Raw genomic sequence first — 25,662 nt, forward strand, 5'->3', positions numbered from 1 at the left:
TGGTAATGGTGTCTCCTGCATGTGCGTAATAAAGAATATAAAAGTGTAATTGGGTCTCCTGCATCCATTTTGAAGGAATCTATCACGTGATTACAATCTTTGCCGCCGACAATCAGTACTTGTTAAGAAGCACGGTGGTGGCCTCACTTTTTGTACCTGTTTTCTTCTCCACGATCGAATATTGCTTTTGACGTCCATTCGCCTGCCTATTTGAATGTCACCTTTTTTTTCTGAATGTAAAATCCTATTTATTGCCTCCGAAATGTGTTTTGTGTTCATATTTGTGGCTGTCAGATGAATTTACTTGATGTCTTCATTCAAATCAGTTTTTATCTGGACTTCCGTAGGCAGTTAGTAAAGTAATGAGGTATGATGCTGTGAACTTAGATCCTGTGTTAAAGGGGAACATTTTCACCAAACCTATGCAAGCGTCAATATATACCTTGATGTTGCAGAAAAAAGACCATGTATTTTTTTAACCGATTTCCGAACTCTTAATGGGTGAATTTTGGCAAATTAAACGCCTTGCTGTTTATCGGTCTTTTAGCGATGACGTCAGAACGTGACGTCACCGAGGTAACACATCCGCCATTTTCATTTTCACATTACAAACACTGGGTCTCAGCGCTGTTATTTTCCGTTTTTTCGACTATTTTTTGGAACCTTGGAGACATCATGCCTCGTGGGTGTGTTGTCGGAGGGATTCAAGTTGCACCACTGGCAAGAAATCTGCCGCCAGACCCCCATTGAATGTACCAAAGTGTCTTCACATTTGACCGGCGATGCTAAGACAGACATGGCACAGAGATGTATGGATAACCTGCAGATGCATTTGCAACCATTAAGTCAACGAAATCACAAAGGTGAGTTTTGTTGATGTTGTTGACTTATGTGCTAATCAGACATATTTGGTCGCAGCATGACTGCCAGCTAATCGATGCTAACATGCTACGCTGATCGATGCTAACATGCTATTTACGCTAGCTGTATGTACATTTGAAACTAGATACCCACATTTAATGCGAAACAAACACTTACCAATCGACGGATTTAAGTTGCTCCAGTGTCACAAGATGCGAAAGTCCTGATCGTTTGGTCCGCACATTTTACCGGCGATGCTAATAAAGGCAGCCATGCTATGGGCCACTTCATTAGGTACACCCATGCTATGGCCGAATAGCGTCAATAGCTATTCGCTCAATACCTTCAATTTCTTCTTCAATTTCGTTTACGCTATCTGCCGCCATACTCCGACCATCTGTTTCAATACATGCTCATTTGTATACTCTAGCCTTTAAATAGACTCCCTTTTTAGACCAGTTGATCTGCCGTTTCTTTTCTTTTTCTTCTATGTCCCACTCTCCCTTGTGGAGGGGGTCCGGTCCGATCCGGTGGCCATGTACTGCTTGCCTGTGTATCGGCTGGGGACATCTCTGCGCTGCTGATCCGCCTCCGCTTGGGATGGTTTCCTGCTGGCTCCGCTGTGAACGGGACTCTCGCTGCTGTGTTGGATCCGCTTTGGACTGGAGTCTCGCGACTGTGTTGGATCCATTGTGGATTGAACTTTCACAGTATCATGTTAGACCCGCTCGACATCCATTGCTTTCCTCCTCTCCAAGGTTCTCATAGTCATCATTGTCACCGACGTCCCACTGGGTCATTATTGTCACCGATGTCCCACTGGGTGTGAGTTTTCCTTGCCCTTATGTGGGCCTACCGAGGATGTCGTGGTGGTTTGTGCAGCCCTTTGAGACACTAGTGATTTAGGGCTATATAAGTAAACATTGATTGATTGATTGATTGATAATATGTTGAATCGCTTAAGCCACTGAAATCCGAGTCTGAATCCGAGCTAATGTCGCTATATCTTGCTGTGGTAACCGCCATGTTGTTTGTATTGGCAGCACTGTATGACGTCACAGGGAAATGGACAGTCGCATCGCAAATAGCGAAAATCAAGAACTTTAAAGCTTTTTTTAGGGATATTCCGGGAGGTGTAAAATTTTGAAAAAAACTTTGAAAAATAAAACGAGTCACTGGGAACTGATTTTTATTGTTTTTAACCCTTTTGAAATTGTGATAATGTTCCCCTTTAAAATAATTGTTTCTAAATGATCACAAAAAACTTTGTATTACATTGTGTTCCTGACAAGAAGACAAAAGGCTGTCTTTAAAACCTACCAAGAAGAAGGCTCGTAAAACTCCGCTTGTACTTCAAAGCGGACAGATGGCAGGATCCGTCCAACTTAGAGAGGAACTATTTTTGAAGTATTTTACGAACTCTCTTTGAACTATTTAATGGAACTCTCTTTGAACTATTTGACGAACTTTCTTCGAACTGTTCGGTAACCGAAGGCAACGCTGTTGACGATTTCAGAGTGAATTAGGAGCCTGTGACTGACAACTTGCTCCAGGTCCCTCTCCTCGTACGAGAAAAGCAATCACTGGTTTGTCTCCTATTCTCTGTTTCTGTGTCTTTATAATGTCTCATGGTATTTGACCCTGACATCCTGAGTGCCAAACTACATTTCTGAGCTATTCGCAGGAATGATGGTAATATTTTTACCCGCTTCTTCTGTTCACTGCTCTTCAAAGTGACATCGCCAACTAGTGGACTGGAATGCACATGACCTATTTTAACTCTCTAATGTTGTATTGGTGATTAAATCAGACTTATTTGTATTGTCATTTTATTCCATAAAGTTATTACCAGTACAGACTGGTGTAAAGTGTGTGTGTGAGTGTGTGTGTGTGTTCAGCTCGGCAGGTAAGGTGCCAGTCGTGGGTCTTGTTTTAGTCTCTGATCCAGTGCACGATACCTCTGAGCGACTGATCTCTTGTGCCTGCAAATACACTTTGTCAGTTCACTATCAAGCTGTGTGTGTGTGTGTGTGTGTGAGTGTGTGTGTGTGTGTGTGTGCGCACGTACATGCTGAGGCGTTCAGTGGCAATGTGTATTTGGAAGGTGTGCTCGGCGCAGAAGGCCTGGTACTCTTTCTCCTCCTGGTGGCTCATGTTCAGCTGGCTCTGTTGGTAGTACAGTTGCTTCTTCTCTAGCGCATGTGTTGCCTGCACACACAAGCACACACAAACACACACAAGCACACACACGCACACACAAACACAAGCACACCGCGGTGGCCATTTCTTTAAGTACGAAACATTAGGTGATAATGATAAATATGAGGGACCAGGGACATTATTCAGAATGACCTCCTACACACACTACTGAAATGCTCTCACATAAACAACTGAAAAAATACTTTCTCGAAAACAGTACTGAAATCCTCTCATACACACTACTGACGTGTGTTTCTCTCATACACACTACTGAAATCCTCTCATACACACAACTGAAATACTCTCATGCACATTACTGACATGTGTTTATCTCATACACACTTATGAAATCCTCTTATACACATTACTGATATGTGTTCCTCTCGTATACACTACTGAAATCCTCTTATGCACACTACTGACGTGTGTTCCTCTCGTATACACTACTGAAATCCTCTCATGCACACTACTGACATATGTTTCTCTCACACACAATACTGAAATCCTCTCATACACACTACTGACGTGTGTTCCTCTCATATACACTACTGAAATCCTCTCATGCACACTACTGACATGTGTTTCTCTCACACACAATACTGAAATCCTCTCATACCCATTACTGACGTGTATTTCTCTCGTATACACTACTGAAATCCTTTCATACACACAACTGATGTGTGTTTCTCTCATACACACTACTGAAATACTCTCATGCACATTACTGACATGTGTTTATCTCATACACACTTATGAAATCCTCTTATACACATTACTGATGTGTGTTTCTCTCATACACACTACTGACATGTGTTCCTCTCGTATACACTACTGAAATCCTCTTATACACACTACTGACGTGTGTTCCTCTCGTATACACTACTGAAATCCTCTCATGCACACTACTGACATATTTTTCTCTCATACACAGTACTGAAATCCTCTCATACACACTACTGACGTGTGTTTCTCTCGTATGCACTACTGAAATCCTTTCATGCACACTACTGACATATGTTTCTTTCATACACTATACTGAAATCCTCTCATACACATTACTGACATGTATTTCTCTCGTAAACACTACTGAAATCCTCTCATGGACACTACTAACATGTGTTTCTCTCATACAAACTACTGGAATCCTCTCATACACACTACTGACGTGTGTTTCTCTCGTAAACTACTGAAATCCTCTCATGCACACTACTAACACGTGTTTCTCTCATACACACTACTAAAATCCTCTCATACACACTACTGACGTGTGTTTCTCTCATACACACTACTGAAATCCTCTCATACACACTACTGACATGGGTTTCTCTCATACACACTACTGAAATCCTCTCATACACACTACTGACGTGTGTTTCTGTCCTACGCGCTACTGAAATCCTCTCATACACACTACTGAAATCCTGTCACACACACACTACTGAAATCCTCCCATACACACTACTAAAATCCTCTCCCACACACTACTGAAATGTGTTTAGCTCATACACATTACTGAAATCCTCTCACACACAATACTGAAACCGACACTGTTTTATTCAGGTGTATGAGAGAATCGTTTTTCAGTTCATTGTGTGGAAGTGTTTCAGAGGTGTTTGAGAGATGTTCAGTGTTTTGAATGAATGGATTTGAGTAGTGTGCATGAGATGATATCAGGTGTGTCAGGCAATTTCAGTAGTGTGTATGAGAGGATTTCAGTTGTGTTTATGAGAGGATTTCAGTACTGCGTGAGAGGATTTTAGTCGTGTGTGTGTGAGGTAATTCTGAATAATGTCCCCTCATGGATGATGGGTATGTGAGGTGAGTTCAGTAGTGTGTGTGAGAGGATTTCAGTAGTGCGTGAGAGGATTTCAGTCATGTGTGTGAGGTAATTCTGAATAATGTCCCCTCAGCACTCTTTCATCCATGATCCCGCAACCCTGGTGCAGGAAATGGAAGACAAAGTTGTCAGTACAGAGAAAGCAGAAGAAGCCAAGATAAAGGTCATGCATCCCAATCTTGGAGCTAGACCGGGAGGTTCAGATTTTCTGAGAAAACGACTTCAGAAAGGGCTAAAGTATTTTGATTCTGGCGATTACAACATGGCCAAGGCCAAAATGAAGAATAAACACTTGCCATCAGCCCCAACAGAGAAGGCTCAGATCACAGGTGGTCACATCCCGACACCTCAGGACCTGCCTCAGAGAAAGACCTCTATTGCGACAAGCAAACTGGCTGAGAGATGAGTGTTTTTGTAGCTTTATTATAGCTCGGTATAGCTCATTTGGTAGAGTGGCCGTGCCAGCAACTTGATGGTTCCAGGTTCGTTTCCTGCTTTGGCCATCCTAGTCACTGCCGTTGATGTCCTTGGGCAAGACACTTTACCCACCTGCTCCCAGTGCCACCCACACTGGTTTAAATGGAACTTCGATATTGGGTTTCACTATGTAAAGCGCTTTGAGTCACTAGAGAAAAGCGCTATATATAAATATAATTCACTAATTCACTCATAGATAAAGTGTGTGTGAGAGAGGATTTCAGTAGTGTGTATGAGAGGATTTCAGTAGTGTGAATGAGAGGTAACAGTAGTGTTTATGAGAGGATTTCAGTAGTGTGTGAGAGGCTAGCAGTCGTGTGTGTGAGAGGTAATTCTGAATAATGTCTCCTTATAGATAAAGTGCATGTGAGAGAGGATTTCAGTAGTGTGTGTGTGAGAGAGGGTTTCAGTAGTGTGTATGAGAGGATTTCAGTAGTGTGAATGAGAGGTAACAGTAGTGTTTATGAGAGGATTTCAGGAGTGTGTGAGAGGATTTCAGTAGTGTGAATGAGAGGTAACAGTAGTGTTTATGAGAGGATTTCAGTAGCGTGTGAGAGGCTAGCAGTCGTGTGTGTGGGAGGTAATTCTGAATAATGTCTCCTCATAGATAAAGTGCGTGTGAGAGAGGATTTCAGTAGTGTGTATGAGAGGATTTCAGTAGTGTGAATGAGAGGATTTCAGTAGTGTGAATGAGAGGTAACAGTAGTGTTTATGAGAGGATTTCAGGAGTGTGTGAGAGGTTAGCAGTTGTGTGTGTGAGAGGATTTCAGTAGTGTGTGTGAGGTCATTCTGAATAATATCCCCTCATAGATAAAGGTGGGCATGAAGGAAGTTAAAATGACAGGTGTTGATCAGGCCTCCCAAAGGTGACAATAGCAGGGAACCACAGTAGAAGGTTGTGAAAGTGCTTAACCAAGTTTACCTGGTCGTGGCGTTCCTGGATGAGTCTGGCCCGCTCGGCCATGTGCGTCTTGAAGTCGCTCATACAGTCGTCGTAGAGGAAGCGTGCGTGTTCAGCCGTCATGTCCTTCACGTTCCCCAGTCGGATAAGGAAGGGAGCCAGGAAGTCTTCCTCCTTCTCCTGCAACCATATCTGCTCTTCGGCCGCCAGGCGCTCCTGAAAAACACACACACACACACACACACACAGGTCGTGACAGGACGTGTTGGAGAATGAAAGAGGTGAGCAGAGTGTGACTATCTAATGTGCATGAGTGCCACCTACAGGGCTGGAGTGGAGTGGGAGAGTTAGACATTAAAGAGTGACCCTGTGATTTACTTTGTGGTGTTGAGTGTCACAAACAAACCATTTCCTCTCTTTGCTTGCGGGCTTTGGCGGCTCCGGTGGTGGTCCATGGAGAAAAGTGAAGAAGAATGTCCATCTCCTCACGCTGCCTGCAGGACACGATGTCTCTCACCTGACATCACACACACACACACACACACACACACACACACACACACACACACACACACACACACACACACACACACACACACACACACACACACACACACCACTGTTGTTATCATCATCATTATAGTTATTATTCTCATAATCACTATCATCATCACCACATGATCATCATCCTCATAATCACCATCAGCATCCTAATACTCATCATCATTGTCATAATCCTCCTCATCATCACCGTCATCCTCATAATCACCTTCATTACCACAATCAACATCATAATCACTATCCTCATCACCACCATCATCATCATGCTCACCAACTTCATAATCACTGTCATCACCATCATCATCCTCATAATCACCATCATCACCATAATCATCCTCACAATCACTGTCATCATCACCATTTTCATAATCACTGTCATAGTCATCCTCATCATTATTATCATCATCTTTATCATAATCATCACCATCTTCATAATCACTGTCATCATCATCATCATTTTCATAATCACTGTCATAGTCATCCTCATCATTATTATCATCATCATCATAATCATCATCATCACCATTTTCATAATCACTGTCATAATCATCCTCATCATTATTATCATCATCATCATTATCATAATCATCATCACCATCTTCATAATCACTGTCATCATCATCCTCATCCTCATCACCATTTTTATAATCAGTCATCATCATCCTCATAATCACTATTATCATCATCATAATTATCATAATCATCATCATCATCATCATCACCATTTTCATAATCACTGTCATAATCATCCTCATCATTATTATCATCATCATCATTATCATAATCATCATCACCATCTTCATAATCACTGTCATAATCATCCTCATCATTATTATCATCATCATCATCACCATTTTCATAATCACTGTCATAATCATCCTCATCATTATTATCATCATCATCATTATCATAGTCATCATCACCATCTTCATAATCACTGTCAACATCATCCTCATCACCATTTTTATAATCAGTCATCATCATCCTCATAATCACCATCATCATCCTCATAATCACTGTTATCATCATCATAATTATCATAATCATTGTCATCATCATCCTCATCACCATCTTCATAATCGCTGTCATCCTCATAATCACCATTATCACCATAATCATCCTCATAATCACTATTATCATCATCATAATGACCATAATAATCATCATCACCATTTTCATAATCACTGTCATCATCATCATCATCATCATCATCATTATCTTCATAATCACGTTGTCATCATCATCATCATCATCCTCATCACCATAATCATCATCATAATCACTATTATCATCATCATAATGACCATAATAATCATCATCACCATTTTCATAATCACTGTCATCATCATCATCATCATCATCATCATTATCTTCATAATCACGTTGTCATCATCATCATCATCATCCTCATCACCATAATCATCATCATAATCACTATTATCATCATCATCATTATCATAATCATCATCACCATCTTCATAATCAATGTCATCATCATCCTCATAATCGCCATCATCACCATAATCATCCTCATAATCACTATTATCATCATCATCATCACCATCTTCATAATCACTGTCATCATCATCCTCACAGTCACCATCATCACCATAATCATCCTCATAATCACTATTATCATCATCATCATCATCACCATCTTCATTATCGCTGTCATCATCATCATCCTCATAAACACAATAGGCAATATGGTTTCAGGAATAATCGATCAACAGCACAAGCATTAACAGATTTAATTGAGGAAATAACTGATAGTATTGATAAAAATAAATATACAATAGGAGTATTCTTAGATCTTAAGAAGGCTTTTGATACAGTAGACCATAGTATTCTTATTAGAAAAATGGAAAAATATGGTTTTAGGGGTATTGTTCTGGAATGCATAAAAAGTTATTTATCTGATAGAAAGCAGTTTGTACAGATATCACAAAACAAATCATGCTGGTTAAATATTAAATGTGGGGTACCACAGGGGTCAGTCTTAGGGCCCAAGATGTTCATCATGTATATAAATGATATTTGTAAAGTAACTGAAAACCTTAAATATGTGTTATTTGCGGATGACACCAATGTACTCTGTTCTGATGTGGACTTGCAGCAGCTCCTGAGGACCGTCACCATGGAGATGTATAAACTAAAAAAATGGTTTGATGCTAATAAATTATCATTGAACCTAAATAAAACTAACTTTATGTTATTTGGAAATAAGAGAAATGATATGGATGTAAAATTGTATATAGACAATGTTAGTATAGAAAGAGTAAACAAAATCAAATTTTTGGGTGTGATCTTGGACCAAAGGATCTGCTGGAAGTCACACATTACATACATCAAAGGGAAGTTGGCCAGAAGTATTGCTGTCCTGGGTAAAACAAGGCACATTCTTAATCAAAAAACATTACACACTCTTTATTGTACACTTGTTTTACCATATTTGAGTTACTGTCTAGAAGTTTGGGGAAATACATACAGGACGAACATCCAACCACTATTCATAATGCAAAAAAGGGCCATCAGACTGATACATAACACAGGACCCCGAGAACACACTAATGGATTATTTATAAAAACATTTGATTTAAAACTACCAGATCTCATCCAACTCAAGACTGCCCAAATGATTTATAAAGCAAGTAAAGATTTACTTCCAACAGGGTTACAGAGAAGATTTTTACAAAGAGAAGGGAATTATAATTTAAGAGGAGAACTACTTTTTAAGATCCAATATTGTAGAACAACGCAGAAACGAATGAGTATAACAATAGCAGGGGTTAAAATATGGAACTGTTTAAAGGATGAAATAAAACACAGCACCAACATAAACCAGTTTAAAAAGCTTTTTAAATCATTTATCATTAGTAAATATAAGAAAGAAGAGCAAACATTGTTTTAGAAAGACAATAATATATATGTATATAAATACAATGTATGATTTCATAATTATACATATAGGTTATATTAAAATGTATATATTACCACTTTATATGGAATTTAGATGAATTGTGTATGTATAATGTATGTATGTATGTGTGTATATGTGTATGTATATGTATATATATATATATATGTGTGTGTATGTATGTATGTGTATATGTATATATATATATGTGTGTGTATGTATATGTATATATATATATATAAGTGTACAAATGTATATGTTTGATTTAAATGTTAAACTATGTATATGAGACGTGTGCTACATATATGTTGCTTATATATTGTTTAAAAAAAAAAAAAGTAATATAAGTGAAGCATGTTTTAGATTTTATATATTTTGAAGCTTGTTCTTGTTGTGATGGGGTAGGTTTATATAAGCGTTGCTTCAACCTACACCCTTTCGGCTCAATCATTGCTCAAATGAGTGTTTTTTTTTTTTTTTTTTTTCTTTTCTTGTTGTTGTTGTTCTTTGTTTTATGTGAAGATTGCCGAAATAAAATACATATGTGAATATGTGAACACCATCATCCCCATAATCATTATTATTATTATCATCATCATCACCATCTTCATAATCAATGTCATCATCATCCTCATAATCACCATCATCATCCTCATAATCACTATTATCATCCTCATCATCATCACCATCTTCATAATCACTGTCAGCATCTTCCTCATAATCACCATCATCACCATAATCATCCTCATAATCACTATTATCATCCTCATCATCATCACCATCTTCATAATCACTGTCATCATCTTCCTCATAATCACCATCATCATCCTCATAATCACTATTATCATCCTCATCATCATCACCATCTTCATAATCACTGTCAGCATCTTCCTCATAATCACCATCATCACCATAATCATCCTCATAATCACTATTATCATCCTCATCATCATCACCATCTTCATAATCACTGTCATCATCTTCCTCATAATCACCATCATCATCCTCATAATCACTATTATCATCCTCATCATCATCACCATCTTCATAATCACTGTCATCATCTTCCTCATAATCACCATCATCATACTCATAATCACTATTATCATCCTCATAATCACCATCATCATCATCATCATCCTCATAATCACTATTATCATCATCATCTTCATCTTCATCATCACTGTCATCATCATAATCACTATTATTATCATCATCATCCTAATACTCACTATCATCTTCATCTTCAACACGATCGTCACCACCATCATCACAATAATCATTTTGACAATCACAGTCATCTTCATCATCATAATCCTCATCCTCAGTACCGCCGTGAGTGAATCCCCAGGATGGTGAGGATGATGATGGTGATGAAGATGCCAACACATGACCACAATGCCCAGACAGCATGTAAACACGCCCCCTAGTGGCTGTGACGTGTACATTCAACGTTGTCAGTGCTATGATCTTCTGTGGTGCACAAGTGAAGGCCTCGCACTCTCTGCAGTTGTGTGTCATGTGATCAGCGAGTTCAGCCCCCACCTCTTTCTTGGAGCACTTGATCTGCTCCGCCGTGTCCTTCTCGGCCTCCACCAGCGCCGAGAGCAGCTTGTAGAGAGCCAGCGTGTGCAGGGGCTTCTGGGTGGGGTCCACCTACACAGGGGTCAAGGGTCAGCACGCGGCCCCGGCCCGGCAGGACGCTTGCAGACGTGGGCGTACGTGGAAGCCGGTGACCATGTCGGCCTTGAAGTCGTCCGACTCCCGCGGCTTGAGGAAGGTCCTGGTGCAGGGCACGAACCTGTGCTCCTCCAGGTGGTACGTCACCTCCATCTTCCTCTGCGGCGCCAAGAAGACTCGCTCGGCCACGTCCTCGTTGGCGTCCTTCTGGGGGTTCCTGTGGAAGCGCTCCACCACCTTCTGTCTCACAACCACACGGAGGCTCTGTCCTTGCACCACTTACAGCGTGTCCGACATTTCATACCAGCAGGGGCCGCTCCTCCGTCTCCGTGTCGGCGTCCTCGTCTTCCGGCTCCGGGAGGTGGCCGAAGACCACGTGGCGGTAGTACAGGAAGTCCTCGCGGCCCTCGAAGGTCTCCGTCATTTCCTCCGGCGTGTCCACGCGGCGCACCAGACCGTCCACACGAGCGCCGCTGAACTCCATCTCGTGCTCGGTGCCCTGTGTTGGCGCGGTGGTGAACCTGTGGACTGACAACACACACACACACACACACACACACACACACACACACACACACACACACACACACACACACACACACACACACACACACACACACACACACACACACACACACACACACATTGCAGTGACGTCCCAATAGTACCCAAATAAGGACCTTACATAAAAGGTGGAACTGTCGTCCTGGCGTGAAGCGCTCGATGGTGATGCCCGTCACTTTGTTGACTTCTCGCTCCTTCAGGTGGTCGTTTCTGTCCTTGTACCACTCCTTCACCGTCACCGCCTCTTTGCCTGCAGCACAGATGGGATTTAGGACTCCTTAAAGGGGAGACAGATCTTAAAGAGCCGTTTAAAAGATCGGCTTGTAATTTTATAAATTTTAAAACATTTTTTAACTGCTTCTCTTTTAAAAACATTTGTTTACTGGGTTTGAGACACATAGAGTTGAGAGGAATAGTCCAAAAATACTTCATAAAATAAAAAAACTATACAAACACACACACACACACACACACACAAAAATATATATGTATGTATATATATATATATATTGTCACACCTGGGTGAAGAATTGTCTGGGTTTTGTTTGGTTTCATGTTGTCTTGTCATTTCCTGTTTTATTTTGAAAGGTTAACTCTCCCTCTCGTTTCAGGTCACTTGCCCTTCCTCCTGTTTCACTGGTCTGATGTCTCTCCTGATTGCCTGATTGTGCCCACCTCTGTCACCCTCCCTCATGTGTATAAATGTCTGGTCTTCCTCTTGTCTTGTGCCAGAGTATATCGTCTCGCTACGTGCCTCCAGCCTTGAACCAAGTTTTTGCTAAGTATTGCCTTGCTTTATTTATTGATTTCTTTGTTTCCTCTGAGAAAGAGTGATTTTGTTTGTTAAAGTTTTTGGTCAAGAATTTTGTGTCTAATTTCAGTGCTTGGCCTTCTTTTTTTCCCCCTCTTGGAGCGCTTTAGTTTGTAGTTTTCTCAGCTTTTTATAGCACACTTTCTGTTAAAAAGTCCTTGTCTCCTCTGTGTGAGTGATTTACCTTTTTTTTAAGCTAATCATAGATTGTTGTTCTTTTGTTAGAAGATTTGTGTGTAATTTTGCTATTGCCTTTTTCCTCCCTATGGAGTGATTTTCTGTTTATTGCGTTTTGCCTATGTCTTTATCATAGATTCCATAGCCGCTTTGCTTTAATCACTCTGTTCAAAGAAAACATAAATTAAGCCTGTGTCAATTGTCCCCCTTCTGCACCTGAGTCCTCATTCTCGCCAAGGTTTAACATATATATACATATATATATATATATATATATATATATATACACACGACCATGAGATGTATTCCAGAAAAATTTGATTATACACACATTTTACTATATTGGTAGGAATTATTCTGAAATAATGGCTGTATATGTATGTATATATATATATATATATATATATAATTAAATGTTTTTTTTTATCAAGGAAACCATTACTATAGTATTAGTTTGACTGAGATTTAATTATACACAAATTTTACTATATTGGTAGGAATTATTCTGAAATAATGGCTGTATATATATATATATAAAATTAAATGTTGTTGTTTTTTATCAAGGAAACAATTACTATAGTATTAGTTTGACTGAGATTTAATTATACACAAATTTTACTATATTGGTAGGAATTATTCTGAAATAATGGCTGTATATATATATATATAAATAAAATGTGAGTAAAAAAATGTACGACCAGATATGGTGTGTGTAGGCTTGAGCTACTATAGTAAATGCTTTTTACTGTGGTGTAATCTGCATGTGACAAATACACTTGAACCTACCCTTTTGAGTGATGAAACCGAAAAGTGAATACAAAAATAAGAATTGAAATTAAAAAAATGAAACACAATAAAAAAATAGTATTAGTTATAAATATATATATATTCCTCTATCTTCATATATCCATCCATCCATCCATTTTCTACCGCTTATTCCCTTTCGGGGTCGCGGGGGGCGCTGGCGCCTATCTCAGCTACAATCGGGCGGAAGGCGGGGTACACCCTGGACAAGTCGCCACCTCATCGCAGGGCCAACACAGATAGACAACATTCACACACTAGGGCCAATTTAGTGTTGCCAATCAACCTATCCCCAGGTGCATGTCTTTGGAGGTGGGAGGAAGCCGGAGTACCCGGAGGGAACCCACGCATTCACGGGGAGAACATGCAAACTCCACACAGAAAGATCCCGAGCCTGGGATTGAACCCAAGACTGCAGGAGCTTTGTATTGTGAGGCAGACGCACTAACCCCTCTGCCACCGTGAAGCATATATATTTATTTATTTATTTAATAATTTCCTTTAACCCTGACTCATTTTTTCCGTGCAGTTGCCCGTCGGGTGGCACACGTGCAGAGTGGGGGCTCTTGTTGGCGCTAAATGTGCACATGTACAAAAAATACAAATAAAATCAAATAAAATACAAAATGGCTCTCAAACAAATCTCTCACAACTTGGAATCGGCTCTCGTTATTCACTTAAAAACCACCGTTCAAAAGACTTGATTTGCTCGTAACCGTCTCACGCACACACGCACACACACACACACACACACACACACAGAGTGTCAGCGTGTGGGCTCACAGTCAAAGTCCTTGAAGGTGGTGAGCCGCGTCACCAGCCCGTTGAGTCGCAGGTAAGGAGCGAACCTTTTCAGCTCAGTTTTCTTGTAGCACGTCAACTTCCTGCTTCCTGGCCAGCGTGTCTCCAGGTCTGAAGGACAAGCAGCATGTGGACTCATGCAGGACGTAACATGGTGACCATGTGGTACCTTCTCTGGAGATGCTGATGTAGGAGACCCACGACCTGGGCATCTCAAACACTCGCTCCTCTTCCTCCTCGTCCTCCTTCAAAACATCATCCCTCGTCTTTTCAAACTATTTCCTGTTTTATTGGGAAGGCTCCCTACCCAAGTCATGCCCATCATCTTCATCTCCTTCCTCTTGAGGATGTTGAGGGACATTTGTCTCTTGCTGATGACCCCGAACAAGACTGGCTCCCACAGCCGGATGTCATGAAGATCATACACTATTTCCTGCACACACACACACACACATGCACGCACGCATGCATGCACGCACACACATGCACACTTAAATAACTATTTTATAGATACACACTTCCTGTACGACAAGTCATAGGAAGCCCTAGAGCAGGGGTGTCCAAACTTTTTCCACAGTAAAAAAAAAAATATATAATTTATTTTTTAACACTTTAATGAGTAGGACCCTTTGGATCAGTGTGTTTTGTTTTTAAGTGTCATTGCACAAAAAATAATAGTGAATTAAAATCAATGGTGTTATGAGTTGTTGACCTTTTTCCGGCTCCAATTGTTACATAATCTCAAATCTACTTAAAAATGTTATTGGGTGAAAATATTGCACATTTAGTGTTTTTTTTCCATAAAAAACATGGTTTCCTTTGACAAAAAGAGCATACAACTTAAATCTTTAAAAACGTCAGATTGACAGATAGACCTAATGTTGATCTAGAGATTTAAAAACTTGAATAATAATAAAAATAATAATACTGAATAATGACACATTTTTAACATTTTAGTTTTTACCAAAACCCTTTGGGGTCCCCGGGATCAAGCCTTAATGGAGGCCTAAATGTATATTTTTTATACATATATTGTATTGGTTTTTAAAATAAAAGGCCCCCGCTTGCTTTGATTATTCAGTGTGCGGCCCTCAGTGGAAAAAGTTTGGACACCCCTGGTGTACAGTAATCGGAGCCTTGTCTAGCTCAATACATTTCAACAATAATGATTTTTATTCTTATTTTTTTTAATTTTTTTAGCAATGACAGCTTTAAAGAACAAAAAAAAACAGCCACTTCCTGTTTGCTCTTGTATTCCACTTTATGTTTTTTGATCATTTTTTTCTTAGTAGTATCTTTAGAATGTGCGCAAAATTGGCTGCAGGCTGCAAATAGATAGATAGATAGTACTTTATTGATTCCTTCAGGAGAGTTCCTTCAGGAAAATTAAAAATGACCCACAGGCGGCCCCTGAAGTCACCCCTCTTGTGACCTGCACAGTTTGACACTGGAACAGACTAAGACTTGCTGTACTCACAGCGCAGACGTCCTTGCAGTCCTGCATGTTGACGTAGTAGTTGAGGTTGTTCCACACGCTCTCCACCCCCAGGAATTGGTCGTGCGTGGTGCTGTATCTCCTTCCTGTGAGCGGGTCGATGAAGAAGTTCTCCTGGACGCTGCGGCACCCGGCCAGGACCAGAACCCAGCAGTGGACCCGCAGACCCCTCAGGGAGTCGACAGCAGGCTGGGGTTCCTCCTGCCCGAGGAGGCCCAAACGGATGTGAGACGATGACTTCGGACTTCCTGGTTCACCTTACCTCGTGCTTCTTGGACTTGGCCTCGGCTTCTTCCTGTGCTTTTTTGGCCTGGTTGGTCAAGAAGCGGCTCTTCACCTCCCGCTTCAGCACGTTGTCGCTCTCGCTTTTCGCCTCGGCGCCCTCCACCTGCACGCCATGTCCCCATCACGCCACGCACCCACACCTAGTGACTATCCTTGGGACTTTAAAGGCCTACTGAAAGCCACTACTAGCCACCACGCAGTCTGATAGTTTATAAATCAATGATGAAATATCAACATTGCAACACATGCCAATACGGCCTTTTAGTTTACTAAATTGCAATTTTAAATTATGCGCGAAGTATCCTGTTGAAAACGTCAGTATGATGAGGAGTATGTTGTAACGGACATTTTTTTCCAGCCCGATCCCAGCTAAAAGTCGTCTGCTTTAATCGCATAATTACACAGTATTCTGGACATCTGTGTTGCTGAATATTTTGCAATTTGTTCAATTAATAATGGAGACATCAAAGAAGAAAGATGTAGGTGCGAAGCGGCGTATTGCAGCTGCCTTTCGCAACACAAACACAGCCGGTGTTTCCTTGTTTACATTCGGCTCTTACCGTAGACATGAGTGGAGAGTTTGCGTCGTTCCTCCTGCAGCTGTGGAGGCTCTTGCATCCTCCCGCCGGCCGCCGCCGACCGTCGGATACTTACTCCGTGGAGGGAAAAAAATAATAAAATGTCGAGGAACGTGGCTTCCCTCGGAGACACTGGCGGTCACCTCACCTGTGGCCACACTCCTCCGACTTTCAGGTACGACTATATAATCTCACTAAAACACTAGTAACACAATAAACACATAAGGGATTTTCCAGAATTATCCTAGTAATTGTGTCTAATAACATCTGAATCACTCCCACTGCCCTCATCTTTTTTTTTTTCTTTCTAGGCCTTCACTCTCACTTTCCTCATCCACAAATCTTTCATCCTCGCTCAAATTAATGGGGAAATTGTCGCTTTCTCGGTCCGAATCGCTCTCGCTGCTGGTGGCCATGATTGTAAACAATGTTCAGATGTGAGGAGCTCCACAACCCGTGACGTCACGCGCACATCGTCTGCTACTTCCTGTACAGGCAAGGCTTTTTTATTAGCGACCTAAAGTTGCGAACTTTATCGTGGATGTTCTCTACTAAATCCTTTCAGCAAAAATATGGCAATATGGCGAAATGATCAAGTATGACACATAGAATGGAGCTGCTATCCCCGTTTGAATAAGAACATCTCATTTCAGTAGGCCTTTAACGTCTTAACTGTAGGGTTGCCCCACTCGGAGACACTGGCGGTCACCTCACCCGTGGCCACACCCCTCCGACTTTCAGGTACGACTATATAATCTCACTAAAACACTAGTAACACAATAAGCAGATAAGGGATTTTCCAGAATTATCCTAGTAATTGTGTCTAATAACATCTGAAACCCTCCCACTGCCCTCATCTTTTTTTTTTTCTTTCTAGGCCTTCACTCTCACTTTCCTCATCCACAAATCTTTCATCCTCGCTCAAATTAATGGGGAAATTGTCGCTTTCTCGGTCCGAATCGCTCTCGCTGCTGGTGGCCATGATTGTAAACAATGTTCAGATGTGAGGAGCTCCACAACCCGTGACGTCACGCGCACATCGTCTGCTACTTCCGGTACAGGCAAGGCTTTTTTATTAGCGACCTAAAGTTGCCAACTTTATTGTGGATGTTCTCTACTAAATCCTTTCAGCAAAAATATGGCGAAATGATCAAGTATGACACATAGAATGGACTTGCTATCCCCGTTTAAATAAGAACATCTCATTTCAGTAGGCCTTTAACGTCTTAACTGTAGGGTTGCCCCACTCGGAGACACTGGCGGTCATCTCACCTGTGGCCACACCCCCCCGACTTTCAGGTACGACTATATAATCTCACTAAAACACTAGTAACACAATAAACACATAAGGGATTTTCCAGAATTATCCTAGTAATTGTGTCTAATAACATCTGAATCACTCCCACTGCCCTCATCTTTTTTTTTTTCTTTCTAGGCCTTCACTCTCACTTTCCTCATCCACAAATCTTTCATCCTCGCTCAAATTAATGGGGAAACTGTCGCTTTCTCGGTCCGAATCGCTCTCGCTGCCGGTGGCCATGATTGTAAACAATGTTCAGATGTGAGGAGCTCCACAACCCGTGACGTCACGCGCACATCGTCTGCTACTTCCTGTACAGGCAAGGCTTTTTTATTAGCGACCTAAAGTTGCGAAATTTATCGTGGATGTTCTCTACTAAATCCTTTCAGCAAAAATATGGCAATATGGCGAAATGATCAAGTATGACACATAGAATGGAGCTGCTATCCCCGTTTGAATAAGAACATCTCATTTCAGTAGGCCTTTAACGTCTTAACTGTAGGGTTGCCCCACTCGGAGACACTGGCGGTCACCTCACCTGTGGCCACACCCCTCCGACTTTCAGGTACGACTATATAATCTCACTAAAACACTAGTAACACAATAAGCAGATAAAGGATTTTCCAGAATTATCCTAGTAATTGTGTCTAATAACATCTGAATCCCTCCCACTGCCCTCATCTTTTTTTTTTCTTTCTAGGCCTTCACTCTCACTTTCCTCATCTACAAATCTTTCATCCTCGCTCAAATTAAGGGGGAAATTGTCGCTTTTTCGGTCCGAATCGCTCTCGCTGCTGGTGGCCATGATTTTAAACAATGTTCAGATGTGAGGAGCTCCACAACCCGTGACGTCACGCGCACATCGTCTGCTACTTCCTGTACAGGCAAGGCTTTTTTATTAGCGACCTAAAGTTGCCAACTTTATCGTGGATGTTCTCTACTAAATCCTTTCAGCAAAAATATGGCAATATGGCGAAATGATCAAGTATGACACATAGAATGGAGCTGCTATCCCCGTTTAAATAAGAAAATCTCATTTCAGTAGACCTTTAACGTCTTAACTGTAGGGTTGCCCCACTTACCTTGTCCTGGTTGTCCAGCAGGTGGCACTCTTGCAGGCGCTGGTCCAGCAGGCACATCTCCTTGCTGGCGTAGCCGCTAACGCAGTAGGCGTCGTAGTTGGCGCCCAGCAGGAGACTGCAGAGCACGGCGGCGTACTCGAAACACGTGGCCGTCTGACTGTGCAGCACCGACGTGGCCGAGAACAAGAACTTGGGCTGCAACACACGTCTTTAGTCGGACTCCCATATGTTTTGTTGGCAGGGAGCGTGGCGCTCACTCACCAGCTCTCCAGGCGGCTCCAGAGGAGTCAGAGACAGGAAGTCGGCCACGAAGGAAGCACATCCTTCCCAGTAGAGCAGCTCGGGGTGGCTGGTCATGGTGGGCCGCAGCGTGGTTGACACAAACTTCTACACAGTGGGGAGAAATGTGCATGGATCTAAGTATGCCACCGCACAAAAAATGCATTTTCTACCAAAAAAGATTTGCATACCCCGCAAAAAAGGTTGAGTTAAAAAGAATTATTTGTTGCAAAGCTTTTTTTTGATCCCAATTTTTATTTCTGGAGGTGAAGGTGGGGTTGAGGAATAATTTTTTGGCCAAAAATCATTTTTTTGGTGGCAAATTGTTATTTTACGGGAAATTTTTTTCTTTTACTTCAAAATCTATTTTTTAGCTTTGCAAATGTGCACATTCTATGCAAGTTTTTTTTTGGTTGCAATGTTTCTGGGTGTTACAAATTATGTTTTGGTTGAAATATATATTTTTTCTGGTTACAAATCATTTTTGTTTGAAAATCATTGTATCGTTTTTTTTTTGGATAGAAATAGTTTTAATGCAGTTTTTTTGGGCTACACATATTTTTGGCTGTAAATTATGTTTGGTTGCAAAGTTTATTTTATGTTTAGAAATATTTTTGTTTGGTTCCAAATTTTTTTTTACTTTCTGACCAGCGTCCAGGCGAGGGAAATCTAGGTCTTCGATTTCTATTTTCCCTAAAGGTCTTCCAAAATCTTTTTTTTTTTTTTAATTTTGCCTTGCAAATTGGTAATTTTTCTGCAAAAAATTTTTTGGGAGAGGTTATAACTTTTCTTCATCCATCCATTTTCTACCGCTTATTCCCTTTCTGGGTCGCGGGGGGCGCTGGCGCCTATCTCAACCACAATCGGGCGGAAGGCGGGGTACACCCTGGACAAGTCGCCACGTCATCGCAGGGCCAACACAGACAGACAGACAACATTCACACTCACATTCACACTTTTCTTTTGGTCACAAATCCTTTTTGTTGCAAATAATTGTATTGTTTGCAATTGTTTTTGGTAAGAAATATTTGTATTTGTAGTAGAAATTTTTTAAAAAAAATTTTAAACCAAAAAATAGATTTTTGGTTGAAATATATTTGTCTACGAAACGTTTTTTGTAAAAAAAAAAAAAACATTTTTGGGGTGTTGTAAATCGTTTTTTTTTTTAATTAAATGGTAGGCAACACAAAAATTGGCCCTAGTGTTTGAATGTGAGTGTGAATGTTGTCTGTCTATCTGTGTTGGCCCTGCGATGAGGTGGCGACTTGTCCAGGGTGTACACCGCCTTCCGCCAGATTGTAGCTGAGATGGGCGCCAGCGCCCCCCGCGACCCCAAAAGGGAATAAGCGGTAGAAAATGGATGGATGGATGGTATTTTTATTAGCAATTTTTTGGGGGATCTAAATTCATTTTGCTTAGAACACATTTTTTTCTTGGAAATGTTATTTTTTTGGAGGGGGGGGGGGGGGGGGGTGTAATATTTTTTTGCCACTTCCAAATCCTTTTTTTGGTTGCAAATTTGGTTTTGTTTTGAAAATGTGCACATTTTTTTCCAAGGCGGGGCCTTCTCTGAACAGTGTGTTTTTATTGGTCAGTCTTGGATGATGGCATGACCATATATGGGTGTGACTAAGGACTACTTCCGCCGGCAAATATCAAAGCCGATACTGATTCCATCCATTTTCTACCGCTTATTCCTTTTCGGGGTCGCGGGGGGCGCTGGCGCCTATCTCAGCTACAATCGGGCGAAAGGCAGGGTACACCCTGGACAAGTCGCCACCTCATCGCAGGGCCAACACAGATAGACAGACAACATTCACACACTAGGGCCAATTTAGTGTTGCCAATCAACCTATCCCCAGGTGCATGTCTTTGGAGGTGGGAGGAAGCCGGAGTACCCGGAGGGAACCCACGCATTCACGGGGAGAACATGCAAACTCCACACAGAAAGATCCCGAGCCTGGATTTGAACCCGGGACTGCAGGAACTTCTTATTGTGAGGCAGACGCACTAACCCCTCTGCCACCAAAATCCTTTTTTTGGTGGCAAATTGTTATTTTACGGGAATTTTCTATTTTTTAGCTTTGAAAATGTGCACATTCTATGCAATTGTTTTTTTGGTTGCAATGTTTCTGGGTGTTACAAATTATGTTTTGGTTGAAATATATTTTTTTTCTGGTTACAAATCATTTTTGTTTGAAAATCATTGTATCGTTTTTTTTTTGGGATGGAAATAGTTTTAATGCAGTTTTTGGGGGTTACACATATTTTTGGTTGTAAATTATGTTTGGTTGCAAAGTTTATTTTATGTTTAGAAATATTTTTGTTTGGTTCCAAATTTTTTTTTACTTTCTGACCAGCGTCCAAGCGAGGGAAATCTAGGTCTTTGATTTCTATTTTCCCTAAAGGTCTTCCAAAATCCTTTTTTTAAAAAAAAATTTTGCCTTGCAAATTGGTAATTTTTCTGCCCAAAAAATAGTTAGATTGCGATTTTTTTTGGAGAGGTTACAACTTTTCTTTTGGTCACAAATCCTTTTTGTTGCAAATAATTGTATTGTTTGCAATTGTTTTTGGTAAGAAATATTTGTATTTGTAGTAGAAAAAAAATTAAAACATTTTAAACCAAAAAATCGATTTTTGGTTGAAATATATTTGTCTACGAATTGTTTTTTGTAAAAAAAAAAAAAAAAAATTCTGGGTGTTGCAAATCGTTTTTTTTTTAATTAAATGGTATTTTTATTAGCAATGTTTTGGGGGATCTAAATTTGTTTTGCTTAGAACAAATTTTTTTCTTGGAAATGTTTTTTTTTGGAAGGGGGTGGGGTGGGGGGGGGGGGGGGTGGGGGGGGGGTTAATATTTTTTTCCACTTCCAAATCCTTTTTTTGGTTTTGTTTTGAAAATGTGCCAATTCTTTTCCAAGGCGGGGCCTTTTCTGAACAGTGTGTTTTTATTGGTCAGTCTCGGATGATGGCATGACCATATATGGGTGTGACTACGGACTACTTCCGCCGGCAAATATCAAAGCCGATACTGATTCATTATACATTGAAGCGGAGTCGTAAACAAACAAAAAAAAAAAGACTTGCAACCAAACTTAATTTCTTATTGAGAATATACTTTAAAATGTTTTGTTTGTTTGCAAATAATAAAAAGGCACAGTTAGTCTCCGTCCAGCGTACCTTGACGCCACATTCGTTCATGGGGAAGAGCAGCAGAGGCTTGCGCTCGGAACACAAAAGACGATACTGACGCTGGAAGCTGTCGGCGATGGCCAACAGGCGGACCTCGCCAGGGGAGTTGCGCCTGTATGAGTCGGGGAGGGTTGGAGTGGACCTGCAGGGACACATCTGGTCTCAAACATCAATACTGAGGGAGGACAGGGAGGGTCGGCAGGCCAGACGCACTCAGCCGAAAACGTGAAATCTTTCTTGACGAGACAATGAAGACAAATCAGCAACTCACAGGTATTCACTCGGAGGAGACTCCCTCACTTTCACTTTCTTTTCGTCCTCGTCGTCCTCGTCTTCACTATCCGAATTCTGCTCGCTGTCGGTTTCCATGAACGCCTCCATCCCTTTGATCAGGGGTTTCAAGTTCATCCTCACGAAGGACCACATGATGGCTGTCCTCAGTGGCAACTAGAAGACAGAATAAATACGTCTAGCCAAACAGCATGGGACATGAAGGAAAATACTATCCATCCATCCATTTTCTACCGCTTATTCCCTTTCGGGGTCGCGGGGGGCGCTGGCGCCGAAGTAACATATTGCCAAATAACTTTTTGTATGTATTCCAGTTACAGGTGGTGTTTTTTGATAAATATTTGAACAAACTGTTCACATACCTTCAGCATGCACTGCTTGACAAACTGGGAAAAAGACTTTGAATGCCGCGTCCTTTTTGCCGGTGGCTTTTGTCAACACATCCTACTGTAGAAAATGGATGGATGGATGGATGGATGGATCTTACTGCCTTTGAATTCTGTGACAATCAGTTGTTTTTCTTGAAGGCTGACTTTGGCGTGCTTGGCTCCGTGTTTGATTGTCCTCGCCGTCTAATGACACACAAGACATACTGTTTCTGTAAACTATAGAGGTTAATTGGTGTCTTTATCACAAAGCCTTTTTATGACACTGAATTTTCCATCATCTTCCGCTTATCCGAGGTCGGGTCGCGGGGGCAACAGCCTAAGCAGGGAAACCCAGACTTCCCTCTCCCCAGCCACTTCGTCTAGCTCTTCCCGGGGGATCCCGAGGCGTTCCCAGGCCAGCCGGGAGACATAGTCTTCCCAACGTGTCCTGGGTCTTCCCCGTGGCCTCCTACCGGTTGGACGTGCCCTAAACACCTCCCTAGGGAGGCGTTCGGGTGGCATCCTGACCAGATGCCCGAACCACCTCATCTGGCTCCTCTTGATGTGAAGGAGCAGCGGCTTTACTTTGAGTTCCTCCCGGATGGCAGAGCTTCTCACCCTATCTCTAAGGGAGAGACCCAAACTCATTTCGGCCGCTTGTACCCGTGATCTTATCCTTTCGGTCATGACCCAAAGCTCATGACCATAGGTGAGGATGGGAACGTAGGTCGACCGGTAAATTGAGAGCTTTGCCTTCCGGCTCAGCTCCTTCTTCACCACAACGGATCGGTACAACGTCCGCATTACTGAAGACGCCGCACCGATCCGCCTGTCGATCTCACGATCCACTATTTTGCTGACAATTTCATTGAAAAAAAAATGCAGTATTTGAAAAATGTAGAAAAAACAATCAGTTTATAAAAATGTCTATGTAAAAAAAATCTGTATTTGAAAATTCAGTTGATGAAAATTTGGTGAAAAAAATTCAGTGTGAAAAAAATGGGGGTATTTAAAAATTTAGTGAATAAAATTGCAGAGGAAAAAAAAAATCGGTATTCTACAATTCTGTGTAAAAATGTCAGTATTTTAGAATTCAGTGCATAAAAACTTAAGGTAAAAAAAAAAAAAAGCAGTATTTTAAAATTCAGCATATGTTAATCTATTAAAAAAAATTCCAGTATTTCAAAATTCAGTTTCTAAAAATGCAATGTAAAAAAATAAAAGTGTAAAAAAAGTCATTTAAAAAAAAAATTCAGTGTAAAAAAAAAAAGTCAGAATTTAAATATTCAGTGTATAAAAAGTCAGTTTTTTAAAATTCAGTGTAAAAAAAAGTCAGTATTTAAAAATTCAGTGTGTAAAAATGTAGCAAAAAAAAAACCATGTATAAAAATCAGTGTATAAAAATTCTGTGTAAAAAAAAAAGAATTAAACTGAATTTCAAAACACAATGTTCAAACACTGAATGTATACATATATATATATACACACATAAATATACATATATATGGATATGCATAAATAAACACACACACATACACACACACACACTCTTATATATACAGTATAGTTGTGTGACAACTTTTGTAAAGCCCTTCATTGTCAATGGTGGTTTTAATTACATATATATGCAAATTAGCCAAGCCTTTTGCAGTTTGTGGGACATTGTCTGCTCCGAAGAGAGTGTCGGTGAGCAGTTGGAGAAACAAGTGGTGGACCTTTGGTGGGAATTCTTAAAGTGGAACATTATCACAATTTCAAAAGGGTTAAAAATAGGGATGCACCGAAATGAAAACTTGTGGCCGAAGGCCGAACCGAATAATGAATGCAGTTTTTCACAATTTTTTAAATATTGCATAAATAGCCTAGAATAAATATTTAGACATGTTTTTCAAATAAAGTAATTTTTTATTGAATATTAACATTTTTTTAACATTCCAGTAGTCTTTACTTTTCAAAAAAAGCACAGTTTTTCATTTATATTAGGCCTTCAAACAAAACATGCATTCCAAAAAAAATAAATAAAGTGCATTAAAGTGGATAAACCCACAACAAATGAATTATTGTCCTTTTGGCAAAAGTCTGCTTAGCCACAGTAGATATGCTAATAATGTAAACAGAAGGCTTAAGTAAATCTCACTTAAGTGTGTGCTTGTAACCTCATACACTTATACAGGTAGCCTACACAACAGGCTAATAATGTAA

General features: G+C 40.7%; 2 protein-coding genes across 2 annotated transcripts; one reads left to right on the plus strand and one right to left on the minus strand.

The window, feature by feature from the left end:
* Window positions 1-1,574: 1,574 nt before the first annotated feature.
* Window positions 1,575-23,665, minus strand: LOC133554148 (dynein regulatory complex subunit 7-like). Its single transcript, XM_061902582.1, has 18 exons — window positions 23,580-23,665; window positions 23,073-23,248; window positions 22,790-22,943; window positions 19,592-19,717; window positions 19,331-19,525; window positions 16,348-16,473; window positions 16,068-16,286; window positions 14,898-15,023; window positions 14,760-14,835; window positions 14,573-14,701; window positions 12,119-12,247; window positions 11,738-11,961; window positions 11,476-11,673; window positions 11,299-11,409; window positions 6,682-6,792; window positions 6,297-6,491; window positions 2,930-3,069; window positions 1,575-2,843 (listed from the first exon to the last, which is right to left on the minus strand). The coding sequence occupies exons 2-18, from the start codon at window positions 23,225-23,227 to the stop codon at window positions 2,756-2,758; spliced, it is 2,502 nt and encodes an 833-aa protein (XP_061758566.1). The 5' UTR covers window positions 23,228-23,248; window positions 23,580-23,665; the 3' UTR covers window positions 1,575-2,755.
* LOC133554149 (cAMP-regulated phosphoprotein 19-like) lies at window positions 4,976-5,388 on the plus strand. The gene has a single exon (XM_061902583.1). The coding sequence runs from the start codon at window positions 5,010-5,012 to the stop codon at window positions 5,301-5,303; it is 294 nt and encodes a 97-aa protein (XP_061758567.1). The 5' UTR covers window positions 4,976-5,009; the 3' UTR covers window positions 5,304-5,388.
* Window positions 23,666-25,662: the final 1,997 nt, after the last annotated feature.

The sequence above is a fragment of the Nerophis ophidion genome, linkage group LG06 (assembly GCF_033978795.1).
Source record: "Nerophis ophidion isolate RoL-2023_Sa linkage group LG06, RoL_Noph_v1.0, whole genome shotgun sequence".
In the NCBI taxonomy this organism is placed as follows: Eukaryota; Metazoa; Chordata; class Actinopteri; order Syngnathiformes; family Syngnathidae; genus Nerophis; species Nerophis ophidion.